The sequence below is a fragment of the Pecten maximus genome, chromosome 15 (assembly GCF_902652985.1).
Source record: "Pecten maximus chromosome 15, xPecMax1.1, whole genome shotgun sequence".
Classification (NCBI taxonomy): domain Eukaryota; kingdom Metazoa; phylum Mollusca; class Bivalvia; order Pectinida; family Pectinidae; genus Pecten; species Pecten maximus.
Window position 1 is genome coordinate 32,810,351 of NC_047029.1, and position 20,294 is coordinate 32,830,644.

At 34.2% G+C, this 20,294-nt stretch overlaps 1 protein-coding gene across 8 annotated transcripts in view; it reads right to left on the reverse strand.

Moving 5' to 3' along the window:
- Nucleotides 1-4,374: 4,374 nt before the first annotated feature.
- LOC117344213 (fibrous sheath CABYR-binding protein-like) overlaps nucleotides 4,375-20,294 on the reverse strand; it is a 117,034-nt gene continuing 101,114 nt past the window's right edge. For 6 of the 8 annotated variants that reach the window (XM_033906876.1, XM_033906878.1, XM_033906877.1 and 3 more), the window contains 5 exons: nucleotides 18,915-19,713; nucleotides 16,970-17,143; nucleotides 14,460-14,759; nucleotides 9,029-9,160; nucleotides 4,375-6,012 (listed from right to left, as the gene is read on the reverse strand). In XM_033906876.1, coding sequence (XP_033762767.1) covers nucleotides 4,529-6,012; nucleotides 9,029-9,160; nucleotides 14,460-14,759; nucleotides 16,970-17,143; nucleotides 18,915-19,713 — 2,889 coding nt within the window. In that variant the 3' untranslated portion in view covers nucleotides 4,375-4,528. The remainder of the gene's footprint in view (nucleotides 6,013-9,028; nucleotides 9,161-14,459; nucleotides 14,760-16,969; nucleotides 17,144-18,914; nucleotides 19,714-20,294) is intronic. The other 2 variants (XM_033906880.1, XM_033906879.1) reach the window with 2 other exon arrangements.

Sequence of the window (20,294 nt, forward strand, 5' to 3'; positions counted from 1 at the left end):
AGTCACAAAACATGTAAACTTTGAAATACATGTTGGAATGTATTATAATTATATACATATACTTTATACAATTTGGTAGACATAGACTACAGAATCTTTGTAAATTTCCTGTCAATTCCAACAATCCCTTCAGTCTTTTATAAAGGCATAAAAAGCTTGACAAATATATGTTACACAACAGGTTTGAGAATTTGTTCTGTTAACATTGGTAAAAGTTGATTGTATTCTATGTATGCATAGTGCTTAACAATGGCTGTCAAAATTCATTGTTGATAAATCAAATTAGTTGCATTGAACTTCCTTGCATAGCTTCAAGATAAGCCCCTGCTGCTTCCTGGCAAAATTTAATAAAACATAAAATTTGTAAAACATTATGAGATGCTTTGAATGTTCTAAACAAAGTACCAAACAATGTCTAATTTAAAAGACAATGCATGATGGAATCCTAAAAATTGTCTTTCAACAAAGCAGAATAATTCCGAAACATCCTAATGAAATTTCAAAATTGAACTATTTTACTTTTTAGTCGATAACATGAAGGAGAGTATGATATTATTGTGTAAAAATACCAAAAAATAGCAGGAATTTATCTGCAACAAAATTTACTGTGGGTAGAAAAGCTGCAACATTTATTACAATGTAATTATCCGTCTGGCAAATTATGTGCTAATTAAGAAAAATTATTTTTCATAAACATGTAATCACCAGATATATCTAGCAACAATCCTGGAAAAACAACACAAAATTTCCTGTTCTTCTATTTATATCTATTTCTAGTCTTACAGCCTATATTAAATTTTGTTAATTAGCATTTGCCTGGTAATAAGCCCATCCCTATCTAATTTTGGTATCCTGTTATCACCACACTCCCAGCTAATTAATTGTTAATTAATAAATCAATTACATTTACTACAGAGACACTTGTATAATTTCTGCCAAATTAAAAAAAAAAAAAATCCACGTCTTGAGAACAATTTACAGGGAATAAGTTAGTGAGTGAAAAAGACTGTAAACGGTGTAAATATATATCTTAAATGTCAAATTAGCATATCATATGGATATGAATGTATATAAACTTGATATTATCATGTATGGGAAGACAATGACTTCTATGTACAGAATAAAATAACTCGTAACTTACATTACAACAAAACTCTTCATGTTTAAATGTTGGGGCATAAACATTGTATGTACAAAACAATATATAAACATTTGTATGAAATAAACATTGCACTTGCTAAGTAATAACATGTGATAGGTTGCATGATATGTGTGTAATGGTATCCATGGCAACAACACCAAACACCTCCAAATTTGCCGTCTGCCAACTCTGGAAAAAGCTGTTTGATTTTCAATGACAAATTTTGAAAATATTGACAATTGTTTTCCTAGAGATTATATATTTAAATCAATCTAGTTTTAACTTGGATGCTTGATTTCTGCACAGAATTCATAGAAATATTCATTCAACATTCCAATTGTTACTGACATCTCTCTCAAGACAATCCTTAGATTTAAAGATTAATCTAAGAGAAGCATGCAAGTCTGATTTGGTAAAAAAAAAGTTGAATATATTTTTACTCATTCTGTAGACTTAAAAGCATCAATCAACTTAACTATTTTATACAAATATTAATTTTCTTAGAAAAATAGCACTTTACCATATACAAAATCTACATGTATATCTATGACTTATAATTCAATATAGCTATATCACAAAATACTGGCTCTTCACGTCGGGATCTGACCTTTTCTGATCCAAACAGGAAAATATCATTTTATCTTCACACCCATCCATAACTCAAATTGGAATGGTCAACATTTCAAAGAAAATGATCCATTGACCACTGAAGGGTGGTAATTTGTTTACACTACCTACAGAAAAAAAATATATATAGTAACAAATAAATCTGTTGTAAGTCGCTGTGGCAATTAGTTCATCATGCATGCATTCGAAACGGAAATTAATCATATTTGTGACAGATTTTTTTCCCATTTTTATGCTATCTTTTAATCTTTAAAGAAATACAATAGGTCCAGCCTATATTATCTAAAAATATTGTGGAAAAGATATGCTTAGATTAAGAAATAAATTTAATAAAGGGACATAACTCACAGTCTTTGATTCCTTGAACAGGGTATTTTAAATACATGTATATATGGACATAATTGTCTCATTTATTTGAAAATAAATTCTGTACATTCTCATATTTATGAAGCAAAAACTGCTACTAAAAATAAACTTCATGCAGGTACCTGAAAATTATCCTGATAATCAAGAACCCCAAAATTAATTAATTTTAATCAATTTCAAGTTGGTTCTTTCAGTTGCTAAAAATGTGAAAACTTCAGTGAGTTATCTCCCCTGCATCCACTTTTCAACATGAGAACTTTTCCCCAACATTAAGATATGATATACAAATATCATTGTGTATTTGGCACTTGTCATGACAAACAAAAACTTATCAAATTTGTATGATTCTGTGAAATATTTGTCAAAAAACCCTTGATTATTCATTTGATATGGTAAATTTAAAATCAGCCACAATTACTGGGAAAAAATATAGAGTAATGATTTAACTGCTGACTGTAACCTATAGTTTAAATATTAATTTCTTGTGAGGAAATTACAGACATTTAAATTCTGTTACTGTAATCTTCTCTAATATCTAAGATATTCGTTTTGCATCGATATAAAAATTCATGATCAATTATTTTTCACAAGGTAATTACTCACAAAGGAGAAATCACCAGGAGGTCAACAAACTCACAATGGGGAAATCACATTGCTAAGTACACTTGTAATATTGCATCTTATTATCAACATTTATATAAAAATTATCAAAGTACTAGAATTCACAACATTTCTCAAACTATAACATCATTGATTTAAATCTCTGTCAGCTAAGAATCCTACGATGTATCCTCAGATCTCAATATTTGTATGATTTAAGCTCTGGAAATCTGAAGACTGAGGTGAATGTATTGTTATAAACAACTATTGGAAAAGTACCCCAGACTTGAACACATTGGCCTGAAAATGTGTTATTCTGAACACAATACAATGTACTACTATGACAGCTTGCTTAGAAGCAGGCCATATAGGCCTTTAAGATAAGCAAGATTTAAATAACAGGTCTAAATCAAATCAAACCCATATTGAAATTAAATACGAAAGTTGTGCATAAAAGCATGCTTTCACTGTCCAAATTAATTTACCTTAACTCTAACGAAAAAATATCTTGCATGAACATTTCTATGTCATACTAAGTAGACAATTTTAATAGCTATGGCGTTATTTTCAATCTTCCTCAGTCTATTAAAATATATCTTGTTTCTAATATGCTATCACCATCACATCCAAGTCATGTGATATAGATATAATGGTCACTGTGGGTCATGTGACACATGTGTCCATATCATGTGATACCATCATCTTGATCAAGTGATATCCATATCCAGGTCCCATGACATTTTTATCCAGGTCATGTGACATCCATTTCTCGGTCATGTGACATCCACATCCAATGATCATAGCCACATGAAGACCATATCCAGTTCACTTGAACTGAACAACCTCAGGTGTAGTTGCCAACCTCTTCACATTAACTGGATATTCTTGTACCCAAGGGAATGATATGCCCTTATAAAGGCATATGCTCAGATATATAGATCTGGCCAATCAAAACCTTTATAACATACAGTCCTGTTCAATGTAGTGCTTTGTGCCACTTTGTCTTCTTAACTGGAACCTGTTACAAGAGAAATAAAAGTAAGGTCTTTCATTTATATAACAAGAAAAATTTGTTTTTTTTTCCTATCGCTGAATTCAATCTCTTCATATTAAACCTTTTAAATTGCTGTTGACATACAAAATCTCAAGTTCAAATTTCAATGTCACTATACTGCAAAATGTCAAGGTCACTAAATTTAGCCAATGATAAGGCCAAACCAAATGTCAAGGTCACTTTATATATATCTAATGGCAATATCATCATTTCAAGGTAGCCATAGCAAAACTCCCAATATGTTCAAATCTCAGGTCATTATACAAAATGTCATTATGCAAAATCTGAAGGTTATTTATCAAATGTCAAGGTCACTATATATATACCAATGGCTTTGTCATTATACCAAATGTTCATGTCACCATACCAAATATGAGTTCATCACACCAAATTTTTAAGTTGTTGCACTATTGATGTTCATGTGTTGTGGATCAGTAATCTATTTTCACAAAAATAAAAGGATTTTTTTCTTCAAGAAACAGGAATAATTCTATAAATTACAGTTGCTATCTCAGAATGAATCATAAATTTATATTGGACATAGAAGATTCTAGACTACGCAATGTAAATACCCCTGGATACTTGCCTGTTTCAGTGAATGCATGCCATTAGAATTACGGATAGCGATCATGAGTTCTTCTCTAGGGTCAAGCTTGGGAGGTTCAATAATCCTTCGTCCCTTGCCCTTAGGTTTCACAGCCACCGAGGATGCTGGTTTTGTATCATTAGATGGTAGTGCCTTACCACCAGTCTTTACACTGCCATTTTGGGGCAGAGACGGGGCGGGGAGGAGGAGCAGGGGGCGCTGCTGGGATAGAAGCTGGAGCCGCTGATTGCTTGTAGGGTTCCGGTTCAACTTTGACAGCCGGAACTGGTGATTCTTGTTCACCCTTTTGCTGTAATGCAAGGAGTTGCATACTTTGTTGCATTTGCATCATCATCTCCTGCTGGGCCTGGAGTTGAGCCTGGAGTTGGGCTTGAAGTTGAGCAGCATTATCATCCGTACTTAGATTATCAGTTGAGGACAACAAAGCCTGATTCTGACGGAGCTGTTGCTGCCATTGCGTTAACTGGTTCTCAAGTTGTTGTTGATTATTAACATCCTCAATTTCCTCCTCATTCACTTCAGATCCATTCATATCCATATCAAGACCGGAATCATTCACACTCACTTTATGTTGGGGCCGGTCATTTGATGGTTCCTTAAATAAAGCACGCGCCGAAAAGGATTTCTGATCCTTGGAGGTTTTAATAACTTCCTCCTCTTGTACAGCAGTTGGCTGCCGTTTAGCTGGGAGGTTGATCATGGATATAGATTTCTCCTCAAGGACGTGTTCTTGTTCGCCCTCAGAACTAGGAGAGAAGGACAGTTCAGTGCATCGGTCTTTGACACTTATCTCCCCCCGATCCTCCATCTGCAGACTTTCAATGTCTATGACAGGGTTACTAAAGCCCTCATTGTCCTCCGTATACACACGACGTACCACAACCTCTTCTTCCCCTTCATCTAACCGGATCACCTCTTTACTGACCAACCCAGAAGTCTGCTTTACCTTCTCCTCCCGGGGTGGGGGCACCGATCTGACCTCTCTCCTTCGAGCACCAGAGAAATTGACATTTTGCAAGTCATCCAGAGTGAACACAAGAGCCTCTGGCTGTTTGTCTTTTGGAGGAGATGGAGGTCGTTTGATCAAAACCTCGTTTGTAGGTGGAGGAGGTTCAGCCACTGAAATAACCTCACTAGTCCTTGGAGATTCTGGACTTTTACGGTCCTCCATGTTGAACACTAAAACTTCCTTTTGTTCTACCTCCTCCTCCTCCTGGGAATGTCCATCATGAGGACTTGTAGACCTCATATATTCAAAAGGTGAAATTACTTCAATTGATTCTGTTACCTCCTCTTCATCATCATTATCATCGAAATTGACCACAACCTCATTAACAGGTTCACTGGTCTGGAATTCTGGAGGCACACTATCAATTGTAACATCGTAAGTGATCTCCGACACCTCATAGTCCTCTGACTTACTGCGCCTTTTCTCTTCTTTTGACATACCATCTGCTTCATCTGAAGGCTTGGTCTCTGTATGAGGTGGAGTACTTTCCTCGGCAACAACCATCTCCTTAGAGATAACGTCCTCCTTGGGGATGGTATCCTCCTCCTGACTCATTTTTTTCATACCCTTGACAAATTTGGATACTTCTTCCTTGTATTTCTTTCCATCTAAAAAGAAAATATCAAGTTCTGAGAGACATGTTGAAAAAGGTTGTTTTTTATTTTTCAAAAAAGGTAAGAAAATTTAGAAAGTACAGGATTGATAGCTATGCAGAATATGGTAAAGTGCCAACATTTTTTCTTGTGACAAGACATTTGTTTTTCATGCACATAATATCTCAAGATCAGTAACATTATTGCAAGATAGAAAAGGTAATTTGTTTTCCATCAGCTTGTATAGTGATAATATAGATGGAATAAAATCTCTACCTTCGAGACATAGACATGCAAAACTATATGCTATTCTAGATGTACATGATGATACCTTACTGTGACATGAAGACTTAAGGATGTATGCTACCTTACTGTGACATGGAGACTTAAGGGTGTATGTTACTTACTCAGTGACATGGAGACTTAAGGATGTATGTTAGCTAACTGTAACATGGAGACTTAGGGATGTGTATTACCTTACCATGAAATGGAGACTTAAGGGAGCATGTTACCTTACTGTGACATGGAGACTTAAGGGAGTATGTTACCTTACTGTGTAACATGGAGACTTAAGGGTGAATGTTACCTTACTGTGTGACATGGAGACTTAAGGGAGTATGTTACCTTACTGTGACATGGAGACTTAAGGGTGTATGTTACCTTACTGTGACATGGAGACTTAAGGGTGTATGTTACCTTACCGTGACATGGAGTCTTAAGGATGTATGTAACCTTACGGTGTGACATGGAGACTTAAGGGTTATGTTACCTTACTGTGACATGGTGACTTAGGGTGTATGTTACCTTACTGTGTGATATTGAGACTTAAGGGAGTATGTTACCTTACTGTGACATGGAGACTTAAGTGTGTATGTTACCTTACTGTAACATGGAGACTTAAGGGTGTATGTTACCTTACTGTGTGACATGGAGACTTAAGGGAGTATGTTACCTTACTGTGACATGGAGACTTAAGGCTGTATATTACCTTACTGTAACATGGAGACTTAAGGGTGTATGTTACCTTACTGTGTGACATGGAGACTTAAGGGTGTATGTTACCTTACTGTATGACATGGAGACTTAAAGGTGTATGTTACCTTACTGTATGACATTGAGACTTAAGGGTGTATGTTACCTTACTGTGACATGGAGACTTAAGGGTGTATGTAACCTTACTGTGTGACATGGAGACTTAAGGTTGTATGTTACTTAACTGTGACATGGAGACTTAAGGGTGTATATATGTTACCTTACTGTAACATGGAGACTTAAGGGTGTATGTTACCTTACTGTGTGACATGGAGACTTAAGGGAGTATGTTACCTTACTGTGACATGGAGACTTAAGGGTGTATGTTACCTTACTGTGACATGGAGTCTTAAGGATGTATGTAACCTTACGGTGTGACATGGAGACTTAAGGGTGTATGTTACCTTACTGTGACATGGAGACTTAAGGGTGTATGTTACCTTACTGTGACATGGTGACTTAAGGGTGTATGTTACCTTACTGTGACATTGAAACTTAAGGGTGTATATTACCTTACTATGTGACATGGAGACTTAAGGGTGTATGTTACCTTACTGTGACATGGAGACTTAAGGGAGTATGTTACCTTACTGTGACATTGAAACTTAAGGGTGTATGTTACCTTACTGTGTGACATGGAGACTTAAAGGTGTATGTTACCTTACTGTGACATGGAGACTTAAGGATGTATGTTACCTTACTGTGTGACATGGAGACTTAAGGGTGTATGTTACCTTACTGTGTAACATGGAAACTTAAGGATGTATGTTACCTTACTGTGACATGGAGTCTTAAGGATGAATGTTACGTACCGTACGGTGACATGGAGACTTAAGGATGTATGTTACCTTACTGTGACATGGAGACTTAAGGATGTATGTTACCTTACTGTGTGACATGGAGACTTAAGGATGTATGTTACCTTACTGTGACATGGAGACTTAAGGATGAATGTTACCTTACTGTGACATGGAGACTTAAGGATGTATACTACATTACTGTGACATGGAGACTTAAGGCTGTATACTACCTTACTGTGATCTGGAGACTTAAGGATGTATACTACCTTACTGTGACATGGAGACTTAAGGATGTATACTACCTTACTGTGACATGGAGACTTAAGGATGTATACTACATTACTGTGACATGGAGACTTAAGGATGTATACTACCTTACTGTGACATGGATACTTAAGGATATATACTACCTTACTGTGAAGCATACAAACTTGATAATAAGATACAAACTTGATGATGGTAGTAGATTAATTAAAACAGTGCATACGCACATTTTCCTGTTCTTATTACCCTTAATTACTTAGCTTCTCAATTAAAATGGCTCGGAGGTATCATTCTGGAGTTTTATAAGTCAATGAGGACAACAAATGTATACCATGATATACTGATAAGGATTATAATCATTTTTAATTGTAGGATGGGGTAAAAATTGTTTCTTAACTGTGTATAACAAATAAAATTTAATTCCATAGCATCCACTGATTGGGTAAGCTTTGAAGTACTACTGGTGAGAAGGGATCATCATTTTGTGATAGCATTGTTTTTTCAGGCGATTTTGATGGATATTTTTCCTTTTATTTGCATTCTTTTTTTGTTGTTGTTGTTGTTTCTGAAAAGATCATTAGACATTTAATTGCTCTTTTTCAAGACATTTATTTAAGAAGCTTCGCTAAATTAGGAGATTTTAATGAATTCAAATTTTAATATCAGACATTGTAGTGATACAAGTAAGTTTGGTGATGAAATACATTTTGGTATTTTTAGAGTACTTGATCCCCATTATTTTCTGTCAGATATTAATTCTATAAGTTAGGCAATTTTGATGAATAAATTAGAATTACAATTTTGGTTATGAGATATCACTGATGTAAAGCATTTCAACAAATTTTCTGGTACTTTGATGAATACGGTATGATATTTTTTATATACGATATGACAATTTTAGCGACTAGTTGATGAAACAGGTTTCCTAGCTGTACCTTGATCCTCGTTATCGGTTTCATCCATCATGGCCTGCTCTGCCGCTGCGATCGTGAGCTCAAAGGCCATATTTATGTCGTCAATAGTATTTACAGAGCTTAAGCTGTTGCGACTCTCAGGTCGACTGTGGACTGCAGACAAACAAGGGGAGGTAAGCGTGGTCACAAGCATAGCTATACCAACCATAAAAGGTCAAGGTTACGGGAATGTATATATATACATAGATATTTTCTACAACACAGGCACAGAAAAGTTGATAAAACAGAAATAATTCTGTCTGTTTAACACTTCTCTCTAAAAAATCACATGAATATTATTAATGACAGCGGATCACATGGTAACCCACACCCACACTGAGCACTGAAGGCTAGTTAAGATAAATTAATGCCCAATGTATATTTCTGAGCATATGCTGCTTTAAATTTTGTACAAAACTATTCATCAATGAGTTTCTAATTCATCATGAGAAACTTGATTACTTTGACAAACTTTTAAGCAGGTCCAAGGAATGTATTTATTGAACTCAGTGCCTGCTGAAAATGCTGTCAAATTAATCTCAGCTTGTATGTTGAATTGAAGAACCACCAATCACTGTCATGGTTGTATGCAGAATGTCTTAACAGCACATGCTCTGTACTAATATATGGGCACTATACCCTGAATGTAGCCTGTTTTTAGTGCTCGGGTGTCACCATTTTATAATTAATTATTTTCATCATCTATACTGACCATGTGATCCTTAAATGTTTTTTCACATGCATATCAAACAAAATTTCCTCCACTAATGATTTCATACTTTTACAACTTTTGCAGCTGTACTTTATTTTCTGCCAAAAAATAATTTTGAAATAAAGTTATGTAGATCATCCAAGAATTGTGATTATTATATTTTTAATTGTGCCATCTGATTTCCTGTGTTGTAGAAAGGATTGAACATGCATGCAAACCAATATGCAAAATATATATAGCATATTGGGTAAATAAACTTCAATATATATATATATATGTATTGTTATCCATAGGATGCAGTGCTGAGATTAACATCAATCTTCATCAAATTAATTGATAATCATAAATAAAATGAAAAAAAAAAATTGTCTCCCGGGAAAATAATTTTTTTTTCATTTTTCATTTTTTTTCTTCATTTTTTTTTCCAAATTTATTTATGGTTTTCAATTTTAAAATATTGTGTGAATCTCAGCAACAAGCCATCAATGATCATTTGGACAATCCTCATAGCCAGTAACATGTCACCCATTACCTGGTAACATGTTGTCCCATACTACAACATGCCAGAGTAGAGGTGACTGGCTATTTGGATATATTTTGCTTTTAGCATTGTCAGCTTAATTTACATTTTGCCTTCATCAAAATTTAACATAAAATCTTTGATCCATATATTAAAAACAATTCCCTTAAGACCTGTATCGTTTTTTTGTTTAAAGAACAATTTTGAATGCAAACACTTCAGTTTAACGTCTTTAACATTTTGTTATCATTTTCTACCAAAAGTACTTTTCAAGCCAACAATGCATTGCCACATCACAGTAGAACTGTTCAATACCTGAAACTTACCAACACACTGGATGGAAGTTTTTTTTTCAAATGAGCTATTAACATTATGGAAAAATTCTGAGAAAATACTTTTATTTTAAATTTTGTTTTATTTTTTTTGTTTTTTTGCTCTCTCTTTTTTTTTTTTTAATTTAAAACTTTTTTTGAAAAATGGGGTTAATTTTTTTCCAAAGGAGTAATAGATTTTCTGTAACCAGTTTGTTTTACAGAAATTGTCAGGAGTACCTAATGCTATTCCAGTGGGGAACAGAGTATTTCACAAGTTACTACTGTGTGTACCAACAGAAAATATATTTTTGCCAATGTATGTATTGAATAACAAAAGATAATACCAAGTTTTCTAAATATAAATTTCAGGTTCTAAAACTGACCATTAAAACAAAACTCATATAACTTAAGTGATGTTTTCTGGCCAGCTTTGACATGGAAGGTAAATGCTCAATTTTAACAAATTATGAAAACAGAAGGGAGGTAACTCCTTCAGTCTTCAACACTTTAAAATTGACATCTGGCACATATTTTTCATCATGCAGTTACAAATTGAATATGTCACATGCAGTTAAAATGTTAAAGGTGGATAATCAAATACAACGGATTCATGTTAGTCCAGACAATAAATTCCAAATTCCAAAATGTCCAAATTGAAATATTTCACTACAGTCGCACCTGTCTATAGAAGCCACTCAAGGGATCTGATAAAACATACTTTTTTAGGTCTGTATACAGTCACACATGTTATAAATGTCACCCAAAGGAACAGACAAAACATGTTTTTTATAGGTCTGTATACAATCACACCTGTATATAGAGGTCACCCAAGGGATCAGATAATAGGTCTGTATACAATCACACCTGTATATAGAGGTCACCCAAGGGATCAGATAAGAGGTCTGTATACAGTCACATCTGTCTATAAAGGTTAATCAAGGGATATAGGTCTATATATACAGTCATACCTGTCTATAAAGGTAAATCAAGGGATCAGATAAAAATATCCTTTTTATAAAGGTCTATATACAGTCACACCTGTCTATAGAGGTCACTAAAAGGATTAAAATAAGTGGCTCTTACATGCAGGTGGCCTTCATATAAAGAGGTTCATATCATTAATTACGTATTAAAATGACCTTTATAGACAGGTTGTTGTTACCTAAACATATCGGTTAGGAAATCGTAATTTTGGACAGTCTGGATAACTGTTCCATTGTATTTTCAAATCCAGCAAATAGAATCATTTTTAAGTAAAACTTAAACAAATTTCATAATCAACAAATATCACAGAATTTGAAGGATGTTACAAAGGATTAATGTATCATGTCCAAAATGCAGATAGAATATTTAAAGTTCTAAAAAAGTTCAATTAAAAAAAAAAAAATTAATTCATTATTAATACACAGAGAACAGATAAAGAAAAACTAAAAAAGTTTCAGTTCTTTTGTCCATTTGTTAAAAAAATGAAATAATTAAAACTAATAATCTATACAGCATTAAACTCTTTAAATGAGAACTAAAAATTTTAAGTGAAAAAGATTCAAAATAAAATGAATGCTTCAGAAGACATTACCTGACTAGAGATGATAAAATGTTAATACACATTAAATATTGGTGTTAACGTGTTGTATTGTGTTAACAGTATTAATCAATGTTAATAATGGTTAAATTAATTGTGATCAGCTTTCTCTGCATCACTGTATGCCAAAATTTTGGAAATTTTCTCAAAATATTTCAAATTTTACTTTTTCTCAGAATTGGCATTTTGTCAAAATACTTTAGGTTTCATCAAATCTTTTTGGATTTTTATTACAAATATTAACTAAATTTTATTTCAAAGGTATTTCTGTGTTCACACATAAAGTATTAATCACCTGCTTCAGAGAAAATGTCTCAGTCAAATTCATGAAGACTTTTAAAATCTAACTTTTGGTATGACATAGTTGTAAAATAAAAAACAAGGTGTTAAATGCATTATTACCTAGCTCTGGCAATTTGTGATAGAGGTGTCAGTGATTCTGACTATAAATCTAGGTTAGTACCAATGATGCAGAGAATTGGTGATGAATGTCCTCACTGAGATAATATGACAGATCTTTGAGGTCATGCAGTGCGTTTGTTAATGTTGTTCAGTACAAAAGCCAGGCAAGGTGGAAGGGCTAAAAGTGAATGAGAGGCAGCATTCTGAAGGGGCTGAAGGAGCTGTATTCAGGGGCTGAAGGAGTCACATTCCAAAGGACCGATAGGACCACATTCTTAGGGGCTGATAGGGCCACATTTGTATGGGCCGATAGGGCCACATTCCAAGGGGATGAAAGGACCACATTATAAGGGGCTGATAGGACCACATTCTAAGGGGATGATAGGACCACATTCTAAGGGGCCTTGAATGTGGGCATGGAAAACTGTTTCGTAGCTATGAAGTGACTTTTATCAAAATATTCAGTTTTCTCAGACAAATCAAATCTATGAAGTTTTTACAAAACTGAGAGGACGGGCAAAAGGGATTGGGGTGGGGAGTCGATCACATGTTGAGAGAGCAGGAAATGGAAATACCTTTGAAAAGTAATAACCTTGTAATAATCGCCACATGATTTAGTGAAATCCGGGTTAAAACCTCTTAAATTTCGTAATAACTTAGTTCAGTTTATAAGATTGATTAATCTAATTTTTATAAGCAAATGTATTTAATTTCTTTTTTCTCTTCAAAAATCCTCAAATTTTGTCAAAAGTATTTTGATGATTATAATCATTTCAAGCTTTGAAATCCATATAACCCAGATCTAACAGTTCCAATGAATTTTAACAAAATAAAGATACTGCGTGGTTATAATTTCTGGGTTAAAAATAAAGATTTTGTGAAAACTCTCTTTTGATATAGGGGCACTAACGGAAAAAAAATCTGATGTACAGAATTTATCAAACGTGCTAGACATGCTAATTTATGCAGGATTAAACGGTCCGATGACTCAATAGTTGCAAGTCTATACGGTCCACTGAATTTCACACATCGGTCCTGCGACCTCGCTTTGCACACATGGTTCAGCATATCCCACGGCAAAGAGACAGTTTTGAAAACTTCAAACATCACACAAGTCAAAAAGAAGTGTTTATATTGAGAAACACACAATTTAGTTGTTAAAGTCACACCAATTTAACATGAAAATGTGGAAATAAAAATGAAACGAAGATTGAGCGAGAAATTCTGTGCTGTCAATCTGAACAAAAAGAAAGCAGATCTATCAAGAAAAAACTTCAGCACGTTCTCCACGCGTGAACGACATTTAATCGCTCCTGAAATACCTGACAGGCAGATGTATGTCACAAGTTATTGTATCCAGGTTTATTCGTTCAAGCAAGGAACTAGTGTTTGTTAATATTGTGTGGTTTTCACTAAACTATGAAGTGTATAGTAGAATGAACTCTAATGGAACAAAATCTACAGCATATTTTAAGAAAAACTCTATATTTATACTATGATAGTTAATATCTACTGGGAATATTTTTTTTTATTGATTCTCAGATAATAAAATTATGTGATAAAAATTTTGGATATTTTCAGCTCAGATTCTTTCTAAATGAAAAAGATTCAAAATGGATTCAAGTAAAATGGAACGCCAAATTATTAAAAATTTGAAAGGCGGTAAAAAAAAAAATCTTATATATGTCTCTACATTTGACGTCATTGAAACTAAATCCTTTGGTTGCTTTGATGTCGTAACCCTTAAGGAAATCCCATAAAACACACCAATTATATTGTGTAATGTATCAAATTCCTAATGCGACTTGAAAATATTTGTTTTTTTTCATAAAAAATAGAATGTTTGTAGTTTTAGAAATCAAAGAGGAAGTAACGATACTCACTGCTAACAGGAGAGCTCTCTGGGCCTTCGGAACCACTGTCGTCACTCGTCTCGACACCAACGTCAACCATGTCAACCCGCGAAAGTACACTGTAGTCTACCCTTTCGGAGTCCTCAGGTGGGGGTTCCATCGGAGGGGGAGGAGCTACAAATGAACATGGACGCTGGTTTTTGATTGGCTGCTCTAATTCAATGTCCTCTGTTTTAATGGAATCGTTTTCCACCATCATCATTCTCGGACTTTCAAGGCCGCGGTCAAACTCTGCCATCACTTCTGCAACGGCCAGAGCATCCTCATCATCTGTAAATAAAAACGAAATAAATAGATAAAAATAACATTACATGACCTATTGAAATTTATATAAAAAAACATGATTATGTTCATTAAGAAGTCATTGATATACTAATTTTCATTGTTGTAGTCCATTTATATACCAAAATGCCCTGTCACGTCAGTCAATGTGGGCAGTTGGATTACATTGATTTTCAGGTATGAGCAGATGTTTAACGATCAGGTGTATTGAGTGACATCAACCTGCCTGAGGATGAGGTAACTGTTTCACCTGTAATTTGACCTAGGTGATCATTCTGTTAGAGCGACTATTCTACAGTTGTACCTACGGCATGTACAGCCATATGAATATCAAGTCACCTGAAATAAATATGGCAATACATAAATGTAGTACAATATTAGGTGTTCTGCTGCATTGCATATTTAAAACATTTTTCATTATGATTGAACTGAACATTTGTTTTTTAGAATTGCAAAAGATCTGCTGTAACCATGGTTATTTTCGCAGGGCATTAATTTCACGATTTCGATATGTAAACTATACGGATGGGGTATAATTTTTGCGATCAATGCACCTATTTGTATTTCTAGATTAGGTAAAATTGATATAGAAAATAACTTGTATTGTGGAAATTTTCGCGATCAAAAGGACTCCACATAATTAGCGTAAATTTCCCCCTCGGGTAAATGTCCACGTTTACAGTATTAGAAACAGATGAAAGACTTCTTGCTAACTCTACAGCTCCGCAGACCAGAACAGAGTACCTAGCATTTATTATAATTGACACAACACAAAACTGAAATTTAAAAGTCAAGCTCAGATATCGCTCCACGCAGTTAAGTTTTGCGCATATAAGTCATATATAATGGTGCATAAAGCTAATCACAACAAATACGAGTTGGCATATAGGTCAGCTAGGCTAGATCAGGCTATGTCTCAATCTCCCGTGGAATGTAACAGACAGGCCAGGTAAGCTTACAGCAACCTAAAGCAGCCTACAAGTGCTGCAGAATATCAATAAATATCAATCACGCAACCGTCAGGTGGTGGGTCTTAACTGAATCACATTGTTATGTCAAAGAGACTTGTGAAAGTCCAGTTTACCGTATTCAACTAAATAAACAAACATCATGAAAACTACATCCAACCAACAATATTTAAAGGTTTTTCTAATTTTACAAATATGGGGCTTGTGCAAGTCTGAACTTTTAATGTCTTCTACCTGGAAATTTCATTGATATAAACTCTTTAAAACTTGTTTTATTGACAGGATGTTTTTGATCAAATTGCAAAAATTTAACATATTTAACTTTCCATTAAAACATCACGATTATAGTTTTAAGCAATAAATCCATCGAACATCATTTTATAGATCCATCCATCAAAACATCATTAATAGTTTTGTCGATTAAAACGTCATTTAATAGTTTTATCCATTAAAACATCATTAATAGTTTTACCCATTAAAACATCATTAAAAGTTTTATCCATTAAAACATCCTTAAGTTTTATCCATCAAACCACCATTAAGTTTTGTTCATTCAAGAATCACAATGAATAGTTTTATCAATTGAAACTTCACTTAATAGTTTTATCCATTCAAGAATCATATCTAATAGTTTTATCCATCAAAACATCATTAATAGTTTTATCCATCAAAACATCATTAAAAGTTTTACCCATTAAAACACCATTAAAAGTTTTATCCATTAAAACATCCTTAATAGTTTTACCCATTAAAACGTCATTAAAAGTTTTATCCATTAAAACATCCTTAAGTTTTATCCATCGAAATTTCATTAATAGTTTTACCCATTAAAACATCCTTAATAGTTTTACCCATTAAAACATCATTAATAGTTTTACCCATTAAAACATCATTAAAAGTTTTATCCATTAAAACACCCTTAAGTTTTATCCATCAAAACATCATTAAAAGTTTTATCCATCAAAACATCATTAAAAGTTTTATCCATTAAAACATTATTAAAAGCTTTATCCATCAAAACTTCATTAATAGTTTTATCCATCAAAACATCATTTAATATTTTAATCCATCAAAAATATCATTAAAAGTTTTATCCATCAAAACATCATTAAAAGTTTTATCCATTAAAACTTCGCTTAATATTTTTTTCCATCAAAGCATAATTTATAGTTTAGACGTGATTCACATTCCACACTTTTTAAAAAGTTTATTGACCCCGGAATTGCTTACCTGCGGTGAGTTCTTGATCATTGCTGCGTGGTGACCCAGAGGTCGGTTCTGTTGGAGGAGGACTGGGATGGGAAGGGTCAGAGGTCACGGTGATGGCCACCGCTGGCTGAGGATGTGCTGTTTGGGAGTTTACTGCGGGTGAGAGGTGATCAGAGGAAGATGGAGGGATGGCAGCTGTTATGTTGTAAGCAAAGAAAAAGGTGCAGTCAAATCCTGCTAGCAAATTCACACAATCAAGCATAATATCTGGTTAATATAGACTACAACTATTTATCTTACTATAATAGAAAATCATTAACATTTCAGTGGATGTGTTTTATTACATGTTCATGTTGGTTAAATATTCATGGATTTACCAAATAATCACAGCATCTTCAGGTAATTCAAAAGGATACATTTTTCACAAAAATTGCATAAAGGACCAGACTTTCTCTTTTTCTATATTTTATTTAAGGTTATAATTTTTTGAGATAAAAATGAGGACATATCAACTTGTATGATGAAACACATGGAAGTTTAATTAGAGATTATAATGGTCATATCACACACTAGAATCTTCTGTTAATCTACATACATTACAGATTGTTTTCCTCAATTATCCATTTACAAATATATAAGGGATAAATACATGTTTTTGTGGAAGAGAAATTTTCTCAATATTTACTCCAATGATTTAGAACAATGACCAAATGTTTCATCAATGATCGCTTTTTATCTTTTTACTATAGAAATGAATTGACCCAGTATGAACTCAAATTGCATTAGGGACGAATTTAAAATAATTAATTACTGAAAATTCCACCTGCATTGTTTCCATATACATCCTATGTCTATCACTACGAACCTAGCCTGTAGCTACAAGTATTCAGCAAAAATACCCTGAAACTCTCACCTCATAAAACATCAATTTTACTCTGAAACCCATCTACTATAGTCACACTTACAGCCTCGTAAAATGTACAGCCACTTTACGTTGGTAGCCTGTGGCCAATTGTTAAAGCTTGTTAAAGGTGACATTTTACAACAAAAGTACACACACAACAGTCGGAATTCTAACCCGAGGAATTTATAATCAGTCAATATGTCCTACAGGCCATGATAACATTTTAAACTTTAAAAAAAAAAAAAAATTTTTAACTTTACGAGAAAAACTATTTTGAGCAATTCAGAGTCTTCAATTAGAATAAACAAAGGGCAATAACATTGTTTATCTTCGGGAATAACAACCTATTTCAGATTTTCAAATGTCTTGTTACAAGGAACATGTGTCGAATATGAAAGCTCTATCTCATACGGTCAACATACTGTGGCCAAGGTTAAAGGTCAAAGGACATAGTCAAGCTAAACAGGTTTTAATATGTATTACCAAAGAAAAGATCTTGTCACAAGGAAGACACATGTGAAATCCCTCAGCTAAAACCCCATTAGTATTGACACAACACTGTTTTATAAAAACTTTAATCTAGCAGTTTACAGATGCTAACAACTCTTGTTCCAGCAAGCTAAAAACATGACGATGGTTTGGCCTAGTCATAATTAATATTAACAATAATTATTTTACAGAAAACTTAATATGAACATCCAAGTCATTAAGCTAGCAATAATCAGTGTTCAAGAAGCTTTCTATTATACTTGATACTGTACAACTATAAAGGCAAGCAAGTATATAAGTATGCGAAAAGGATCACATGGTTTCTGTATATATAGGGCATGGAGTTAAGAAATGTTGTGCATCATATTTCTAAGTTAAGGTAGTACTATGTTATCTGTGCAAATACATAAAATTGGACATGATGAAATTGTTGTACACAAGGGGAGATAACTCTTGTAAGCAAGGGATATAACTCTTCTATGCATGGTGAATAACTCTTGTAAGCAAGGGGGCTAACTCTGGGAACAGAGTAACCTTTATTTTACTACTATATGATACACGTACACTTCATACCTGTTTGAGGTGGCGGAGGAGCAGCTTTTCGTTTCTTCCCGGCAGCTTTTTTCTTTGGTTCATCACGTTCAAGAGACCTAGTGCGAGGGGGCCCCTTTTTATTTTCCTTTTGTAATGGCAGTGTCTGGCTTGCCCCAATGTCCATGGCCTGAGCTGGATGTGGTTTTCTCCGAGGTGGTGATATATCTCGTATTCCACTATCCCCATTCATTTGTTCCCCACTATCTATTGATGCAGTGTCTATAATTATTTGTAAGTTTTCGTCTATACGTCCCGCGTCAGGCGATTCGGCCCCACTTAATGTTAATTCATGATAGCCACTTGAATCTGAACTATTCCGTGAATGTAATTTTTGTGCTAATTGTTCTGTGCGATTTTTGTCAGATGTTGCTGACACTGATGTTGTTGCCATATTTTCACTGACGCTAGGCAACCTCTCCGACACCACAGCCTCTTTCTCAATATTTTGTTTCTCAACACTGATTTCTACCTGAACAGTTTTTGGGGGAGGCTGAGCCTGAGGAGGTGGAGGTGGTGCTGGTGCTTTCCGTTTTTTCGTTCGTGGTGGTGGAATTACATTTTCTTTTATTGTCTGATTTTTTGTCTTTGGTTCTGGTAAAACCTCAGTCTGAGAAACCATCACAGACTTCGGACGTATCTCCTTGTCAATGGCAGTGGTTGAGGTATACATGGTGCGTGGCCGAGCCACCTGTTGGTCAGACTTTCTGCGTAGAGGAGGGCTGCCCCCTGATATCTGAGTTGGGGGTGGGCCCCGATCTACCTCCATTTGCGCAGACTGCTGCAAAAGGGAACATCACAGGATGATGATTCGTTCTTTATTGTCAAGATAAATATTTAGTCACAGTGGTAATAAAAAAAAACATGAAATATGGAAAAACAATTCACTACAGATAGATTTCTGTAGAATCCTTTAGAAAAGTTCAAACAGAGCAAGACAATTTGCTCCAGGGTAAGTACCTTCTACTTCACTGAACCGATATGTTTAAACTACAAATGTATCTTCAATTAGATTCATCAGTTTGGGAATATGTGTTATCAAAATGAGTTTTGCTTTCTACACAAACATAATGTACATTGTATGTTAAACATTTCAAGGAGGACTTCCATTATAAAGGTGAGTGATTTGTATTGTTTACCTGGACAAAAATTAATATGTTCATGTCACATTACCAAGGACAGTTTGCCTATCCATAGAGAGTGTATACAACACTGAATCCTACAGCAATCAAAACCAGGAAAACCAGGAACAGAAATGTCACATTGTTGTACACTTAAACATTCATACATGTCGCTCACTCAGTCATAGCTTGACAAAAGAACCAGTCCATCTTGAAATGTTACGTTTAACGGCAACATTGT